This window comes from Stegostoma tigrinum, unplaced genomic scaffold (assembly GCF_030684315.1).
Source record: "Stegostoma tigrinum isolate sSteTig4 unplaced genomic scaffold, sSteTig4.hap1 scaffold_148, whole genome shotgun sequence".
NCBI classification, from domain to species: domain Eukaryota; kingdom Metazoa; phylum Chordata; class Chondrichthyes; order Orectolobiformes; family Stegostomatidae; genus Stegostoma; species Stegostoma tigrinum.
Genome location: NW_026728091.1, coordinates 237405 through 246013, shown reverse-complemented (window position 1 = coordinate 246013; position 8609 = coordinate 237405). Strand labels below are relative to the sequence as shown.

The 8609-nt window shown below is 42.1% G+C and overlaps 1 protein-coding gene across 2 annotated transcripts; it reads right to left on the bottom strand.

Annotated features, from left to right (window-relative positions):
- Positions 1-408: 408 nt before the first annotated feature.
- Positions 409-6342, bottom strand: LOC132207755 (zinc finger protein 892-like). 2 transcript variants are annotated; one of them, XR_009443780.1, is made up of 2 exons: positions 6074-6342; positions 409-2599 (listed from the first exon to the last, which is right to left on the bottom strand). XR_009443780.1 is itself a non-coding variant. In XM_059643631.1 (2 exons), the coding sequence occupies exons 1-2, from the start codon at positions 6160-6162 to the stop codon at positions 2347-2349; spliced, it is 309 nt and encodes a 102-aa protein (XP_059499614.1). In that variant the 5' UTR covers positions 6163-6177; the 3' UTR covers positions 409-2346. The 2 variants fall into 2 exon arrangements, 1 of the variants encoding a protein (XP_059499614.1); XM_059643631.1 differs by having other exon boundaries at positions 6107-6177.
- Positions 6343-8609: the final 2267 nt, after the last annotated feature.

Genomic DNA, 8609 nt, shown 5'->3' with positions numbered 1-8609 from the left:
TGTGGCTCGGCCTCTCTCACAATGCCACCACACAAGGCCTTATAGATGATTATGGAGGAACAATGTGTATTGTGGTTGATTAATTATTTCAATAAATAAAGAGAGGACAGAACTGTGAGCATCGGCCCCTTATAAAATGAGCTTTGTAAAGGGTAACATTGAGGAGCTAGGAAAGGGCAGGAGAGTTAAACAAATACTTTCCAACAATATTCACATTAGGGCATTCTTGCAACTTTAAAATACACAAAAATAGACAAGCAGCAAAAAGGGGAGGAAATAACCATAACAGGAGAAAACATACTGTGGTCAATGAAGTATTTCAAAAGATAAAAAGAGAAGAGAACTGTGAACATCGGCCCCTTAGAGAATGAGATTTGTCAGTGATAATGAGGAGCCAGGAAAGAGCAGGGGAGTTAAACAAATAATTTTAATCAATCTTCACAGTAGGGAACACTTACAACATTACAAAAAAATGAAGTAGTTCAGCAGCACAAAAGGGGAGGAAAGAACCATAATATTGATCAGAAGAGAAAAAGTATTTGGGAAAATAATAACCATTGACAAAGAAAATAGAGGTCGGCCGTTTGGTCATTCAAGCCTGCTCCAACATTTAACACGATCGTGGCTGATCATCCATCTGTTCCTGCTTTCTCTCCATACTTGGATTCCTTTCACCCCAAGGATTATATCCAAATCCTTCTTAAATACATTCAATGTTTTGGCTTCAGGTGCTTTCTGTGGCAGATAATTCCAGAGGTGAGGAAATTTCTTCTTATCTCAGTCCTAAATAGCTTGTCGATGACAGGTTAAAGAGACACTAGGATCCCATCTTTATGCTCCCATGTATGCCCATATCCTAAAAGTCATGGTTCTGGACACCCTGTTTATTGAGAACAGCCTTCCTCTGTTTATCCTGTGGAGCCCTGTCGGAATTCTTTTGTTTCTATGAAAGACCACTCTTCTGAACTCGAGTGAATATAGTCCTAACTGATCCAGTCTTTCTTCACATGTCAGTCCTGTCATCCCAGGAATCATTCTGGTCAACCTTCATTGTACTCCATTCACAGCCAAAGCATTCTTCCACAAGAATAATGAGACCAAAATTGCACACAAGAATCCAGCTATGGGCTCACTGAGACCTGTGGAATCACAGAAGGACGTTCCTGCTCCTGTATCTGAATCCTCTTGTTAAGAAGGCCAAAAGAAACTAACTTGTGCTTGGGACATTTGAAAACAAAGTGTAAGTTTTGTGTTAAATACAAAGCTAATTTATTTGCCTTTTACTCAGAAAATAAAAACCTATATTTTCAGGAAAGTCAATTTAACATCAGTAGAAACAGACAACAATGAAATGTGTTCATTACTGAACATAATTAATAGCAAAATGCAACCACTGTGGTTATTTGTGAATTCACTCATGTTTTTGGGGGGGGGGGGGGGGTTGTCGGGTGTTTGAGTGAATCCCTTCCCACATTCAATGCAGGCGAACGACCTCCCTCCAGTCTGACATCACTGGCATACAATGAGGTGAAATGATCACCTGAACCCAGTTTGAAAGTGAAAGCACTGGAACGGTCTCTCACCTGTGTCAACACATTGATGGATCATCAATTGTTGAGGACTTTTAAAGCATTTTCTGCAATCTGAACATTCAAAGTTATTTCAATAATGTGAGCAAGTTAATGGAGGCTAATTGTTCAGAATCTTTATACCATTTCCCACATTCTCTGGTCAGAATTAACTTGCTCGTGTTTCAGCAGGTACAATGATCTGACGAATCTCTTCCTGCACATGAAGCAAGTGAACGGTATCTCCCCTGTGTGGATGCATTGGTGTACAGCGAGGTTACATATTCATCTGTACCCAGTCCCATCATGAGAGTATCTTATTGGGCTCTCAACAGTGTGAACATGTTGATGGGACATCAGTTCTCCAGAACATTTACAGCATTTCCTGCAGTCTGAACATTGAAAAAGGTCTCTCATTAGAATGAACTTTCTGGTGTTTCACCAGGTCAGATGAGTGAATGAAACACTTCCTACATATGGAATAGACGAACGGTCTCTCCCCAGTGTGAATGTGCTGGTGTATTGGGAGTTTAGATGATCGCTTGAGCCGAGTCGCACAGTGAGAGCACCTGAATGGTTTCTCACTAATGTGAGATATTAGTTCTCTCGAACTTTTCTCGCAATTCCTAGAGTGTGGATATTTTAAAGGTCTCTCCCCAGTGTGAACGTGCCGGTGAGTCAGCAGATGGGATGAGTGAGTGAATCCTTTCGCACACTCAGAGGAGATGAACTGCCTCTCTCTTATATGAACTTGCTGGTGTGTCAGCAGACTGGATGATCAAATGAATCCCTTTCCACAGTCAGGGCTGGTGAACGGTCTCTCTCCAGTGTGACCACACTGATGACTTTCCAGGGAAGATGGATATTTGAATTCCTTCTCACAGTCCTCACATTTCCATGGTTTCTCAGTGCGAACACTGGTTTTGGCTTCCATGATCAAAGCCTGATGATATTCAAGACATGATGAATTCAACATTTCGTTAGAATCTGCAGCGAGATTTGAGTTCACTGACTGCAAATGCTCCAACTTCCTGTAAAATGAATGACAGACAGTAAGAACGAAATGTGGCCCAGAGAGAAAAAGGCAGAACTTTAAAACTGGACTGAATACATCTGATCATTTGTGCGATAGACAGTGGACAATGCGACCATGAAAGCTCTTGGATTGTTATAACAATAGGACTGGTTCAGTATTAAGCTTCAGTGAAAGGAACTGGCTGCCAAATCTGGGGCTGCATAAAGGTGTTCTTTGTGGGAAAACTGAGAAATACGGAGAGCATTAATGGAGATGGGCTTCATATGGGCAGCACGGTGGATCGGTCGTTAGCACTGCAGCCTCACAGCACCAGGGACCTGGGTTCGATTCCAGCCTTGGGCGACTGTCTGTGGAGTTTGCACATTCTCCCTCTGTCTGTGTCGGTTTTCTCCCACAGTCAAAAGATGTGCAGGCTCGGTGGATTGGCCATGCTAAACTGCCCATAGTGTTCAGGGGTGTGTGGGTTATTGGGGGATGGGTCTGGGTCTGGGTGGGATGCTTCAAGGGGCGGTGTGGACTTGTTGGACCGAAGGACCTGTTTCCACACTGTAGGTAATCTAATTCATCTGCCAGTAATTCTAACAACCTCCCAAACTCACCAGACAGAAACACAAGATCAGGTGGTGCATGGGAAAACCATCACTTCCAGGACTCTGAGCAGCAGATTCAGACTGGAAAAGATTATTGACTTGCTCAATATGTCAGAATGCATTTTATTAAAAATTAAACCTGCTGAAAAAATAGGGACTCTGACAGTCAGAGTTTATTTTAGCCTCTAGTTCAGTTAGAATGTAATACTTTGCCAATGATTTTCTGTATCATATAACCTACTCTGCAAATAACATCTTTCTTCAGGCTATCTTCAAGGTTTTGCAAGAAGAAAATAAATGATGAATCATTTGTACCTTACACATTTTAATTACTGTCCTCACTGCTTATGACGGGGACTGTACCACATAGTGAATAGAAAATACAGATTGGGCTATTATTCTGCAGAAAAAAAATCCATTCCGTTTGCAAGCTGCGCCATGACTTTCATTTTAGCTTCCCAACCCAGACAAAATCCTCTGTTAAGAACAAAGAACAACATAGCACAGGAACCAGCCCTTCAGCACTCCAAGCCTATGCCTGCACATTCTAACGCTCCATGCTAAAAATGCCTTGATTCACAGGATCCACATTCCTCTCTTCCCTTCCTGTTCATGTATTCAGCCAGGTGCTTCTTGACTGCTGCTGCTGCGTCTGCTTCCATTGCCTCCTGTGGCAACACATTTCAGGAACTCAGCAACTTTTGTGTGAAAAGCTTGCCTTGCTTATCTCTTTCACACATTCCCCCTGCAGCTTGAACTTGTGTCCTCTAGTAATTTATCCCTCTGCCCTGGGGGAAAAAAGTCTCATACATTCCGCTCTATCCATGCCATTCACAATCTTATAAACTTCTCTCAGGCCACCCTCTCAACCTGCTGCGTCCCAGTGTAAACAAACCAAGTCTTTCCAACCTTTCTTCAATGCTAAACTCCCCCATAACCATGCAACATCCTGGGAAACCTATTCTATACCCTCTCCAAAGCATCCACATCCACATGTGGTGTCCAGAACTGAATGCAATATTCTAAGTGTGGCCTGACTAGAGTTCTACAAAGCAGCAGCATAACTTGCCTGTCCATATCGCCATTGCACCTTCCAATGAAGGCAGTCATCCCAAAGGCCTTTTATACTAAATTATCTACCTGCACCATCACTTTCAGTAGCCTGTGGACCTGCACACCCAGATCCTTCTGCATATCAATGTTCCTAAGAGTTCTGCCATTTACTCTATAATTTAAACCTGTACCTGACTTTCCAAATTACATCCCCTCATATCTGTCCAGATTAAACTACATGTCATCTTTCTGCCCATAACTCCAATTTATCTATACTCTGCTGTATCATCTGACAATCCTTCTCACTATCTGCAACTCTACCAACCTTTGTATTGTCCGCAAACTTATTGATTCGACCAGCCACGTGTTCTTCCAAGTTATTTATATAGACCAGAAACAGCAGAGGTCCCAGCACTGATTCCTGTGGAACACCACTAATCAAAACCCTCCATTCTGAAAAGTATCTTTCCACTGCTACACCCTGTCTTCGATGTAGCTATCTCTCCAGCTCATGTGACATCATCCTTTGTACCAGTTTGCCCTGATAGACTAGTGCGCCATTCTAATGAAGCTTGCACGACTTGAACGCACAGCAGCTTTCTTTCAATTTGACACTTTCCAATCTTCCAGATTGAATGTGGAATTCTGCAGTCCCTGAACCATCAAACAGTTATAAGGATCTGGAAAACTTGACCTGGAAATATGCTGGTACTGATGTCATGTTCAGATTGTTACTGCTCGTCGTCAATTCCCCACTCAGTGGAAATAGTTTCTCTGTAACTCCCCTGACAGTCACTAATCATATTCCCAAGACTTTGATCAAAAATATTTCTTATTAATCAATTTCCAGGGATACCTCTCTCAGAATGAAGTGATGTGTTTTAGCAGAAGGGATAGGAAGAGGCAATAACACAACACTAAAGAGTGTGCAGAGTCTGAGGGATTCACATGCACAGATATTTGAAAGTAATAAATAGATTAATTCGTCAAAGCAAATTTGATGTTGATTGATTTCAAAAAAATACTGAATCAGCATTTGAGAGAAAAATGCAAAGGTGCAGGGATAAAACAAGGGAATAGGACTGACTGGATTGCTCCAGACATTTGGCATGGGCTAAATGGTTTGCACTTTTTGATTTTTTTTAATATGGGCCTTCTTGTATTCTAAACCTACAGATTCAGTTATCAATCAGGTGAATCTGTGCTCCATCCACTCCATAGTTGTTAGACCGTTCCTGACAGCAAGTCCGAGAACTAAAAACAGCTAATCAACTGTAATCTAACCACAGATAGTGTATCTCATTTTCTGATATCTCAAATCTTTTCCCACAGGCACACACACACACATTCATACCTGAACGCTACCACATTCAGATGCTGATAGCATTCAGATACTCATCAATCGAGTTACTCTTTCACTCTTTCTGAGGTTCAAGTCGGCCAAATTCCTCTGCTGACATTGATCTGTAAGAGTGTAAAATCCATCACGATCAATCCAGGACAGAGATTCAGAACAGAAAAAGAAAAGCATTTCTCTTGGTTTGAAGTTGCTGTTCGTAAATCCTGCTCGCCTTCCCCTCGCCCCGTTCCGTTCCCAACAAGTGAAGGACATGCGCGCGCTCCGCTTCCAGTTGGCCCCGGATAAAGATGGCGGGCTCACACGGCTCAGAAAACATTCGCGGCGCCCAGCCCTGCCTCGGCTAACAAAGGAATTCAGCAATTCCAATCTATTCGTGACAAAACCGGGGTCGGTATTTTTCAATTCAGTGACGGTAGCTACTGTCAGATTTTATAAAGCCTCTCCGCCCACTTCGTGGAATACTCACTCGATTTCTAATTTTCACCTTTCAAATCCTTACCGCGCCTGCTCCTCATCCGATTCCTCCGGCTCTCCTTTGCCTCCGGTACTGCGCATGTTTGAAACGCTTCAGATTGCGCGCGCACAAGTGGGCGTATACATTCAGAGATAATGGGGACTGCAGATGCTGGTGAATCCGAGATAACTTGTGTGGGTCTGAAACATCAGCTCTTGTGCTCCTAAAATGCTTCTTGGCCTGCTGTGTTCATCCAGCTCCACACTTTGTCATCTGGGCAAATGCATTCCCGCCCAGAATGCTGGGAAAAACACGCTGCCATTGAGCAGCAATATTGATATAACGAAGATATGAAGGAATATGCCAGGACGAAAGATACAGGAATCCATTGATACAAGTGCATGGTCCCTGTCTGTCCTGGTTCTAATAAACAGCAGAACAAAGAGATATGAACACACACTCAACGGATAAAGTGAACAAAATATACACCTTTCCTGTGTAGAATATTTGAATTTCGCCGCAAGAAGAATTCATTTATTGGTGATAAAATCATTACAAATTTCAAAGCTGAACGATGTCAGGTAGGAAAACTAAATAAATCCGTTCTCACACTGAAGTGTGAAGAGTCTTCCTGTGCGGTGACTGTGCTGATATGTCAGTAGTTTAAGATGTTCAGGCAAGCGTGAAATGTTACACACGAGCTTCAGAAGAGACTGAGATGTCAATCACTTCCTGTAATGAGTTTCATTGTCTCAGCACTCTTTGAATAAACAAAAGCAGACTCAATCAACTCGAAATATTCAGCAACAGTTGAAAGAGAAATGCACTTTATATTACATGACTTCTCTGCATCAGTCCACAGAAAGGGAAAATTAACTCTTTTTCTCAAGCCAGGGACTTATCATCGAGACTGAATATTTCCAATATCTTCTTGTTTTATACTCAGTCAAAGAACTGATTTCTGAATTGTACAATCAATTCATTTGTGACTCGTATCTTTTTTTTGTGTCCACACATTAGTGGAAACATCTTCCGTGTTTAATCTGTCCGTCAGGCTTAGCACAGGAGTTAGATGACAGCTCCAAGAACAAATCAAATCAGCACGGCTATCCTTTGTTTTAAGATGTTACTTTTCTTTTCTCTGCAAAGAGAAAGAGCGTCCAGAAATGATGCTTGCCTTGTGGGGAGAGAAGATTTCGGAGACACAGTAAAGGAATACAAGTCCAAAGAACTGGACACTATCGTGGCTTGGGTTAACAAGTGACAGGTATCATTTGCTCCATATAAATGGCAAGCAATGACATTCTCAAATAAGACAAAATATAATCACATTTCTTTGACATTCAATGGCATTACCGTCACTAAATGCCCCACTGTTAACATGCAGGTGGATCCCATTTACCAGAAACTCAACTAGACTTACCACATATACACAGTGAATACAAGTGTGGGTCAAAACCGATGAAATACTGCTGTGAGTAACTCACCTGCTGACTTCCCAAAGCCTGTCCATCTTCCATAAAAGTGAAATGGAATAACTTCCCACTGGATGGGTGTAACTCCGTTAAGACTGAAGAAGCTTGAGACCATCCAAGACAATGCAAACCACATCACTGGCACTACACCCATGAACATCCACCCCCTCCACCACCAACCTTCAGTTACACCAATGGGTTTTGGGTCAGCTGATACACAGGAAAACCAATGACCACCATTCCCCCTGCTGATCGCTCAGTATCCTGACTTGGAAATGTATCGCAATTCTTTCACAGTTGCTGTGTCAAAATTCTGGAATTCCCTCCCAAACAACATAGTGGGGCGAATTATAAAACTAAGACCGCTGCAGTTCAAGAAGGCAGCTCACCACCACTCCCTCAAGGACAATGAGGGATGGGCAATAAATGCTGGCTAGCTACCAACATTCACATCCCACAAACAAATTAACAAAAAAACATTGGTGGGCTGCTATCTAAGATGAAGGAGGTAGTTTTTTTATATTAATGCTAAATATATTGATGGTCAACAAGAGAGTCAAAAGGTTATTATGATAAATAGCTTGTGGAGTTGAAGCTACACTCAGTTCAGACATGATTTTATTTAATGACCAAGCAGGCGAGAGTGGCTAAATGGCACATATCTGCTCCTAGTGCTGACATGTACATGTATAGTCATATTGAAGCTATTCACAGACATTCGGGTGTAAGCTCAAAAGATCAAAATTTAAGTAAAAGCTGAGACATTTGACTGAATGAAATGAGACGTCTGTTATCTGCTTGGGATGCTTTTCCTAAATGGGTCCCTGTTAAGCAAGTGTGGTATCAGGAAGAGACCGTGAAAACAAGAGCTGGAGATCAATTTATTTTGAAAGGGAGAGAAAAAAGGAATGCACTTCCAGGCATTTTCCAGGTGATGGTGTTTCTCCTCATCTCAGTCCTAAAATATTTACCCCATATCCTTAAACTGTGGCCCCTTGTTCTGTAATTCCCCACCATTGGAACATCCTTCCTGCATCTAACTTGTCCAGTCCTGTTTGGAATTTGGAGATTTC

Coding starts and splice junctions, on each gene's coding strand:
- LOC132207755 (XM_059643631.1), bottom strand. CDS start 6,162: ATGCGCAGTACCGGAGGCAAAGGAGAGCCGGAGGAATCGGATGAGGAG. Junction 2,600..6,106: donor TCGGATGAGGAGCAGGCGCG/GTAAGGATTTGA, acceptor TTCATTTTACAG/GAAGTTGGAGCATTTGCAGT.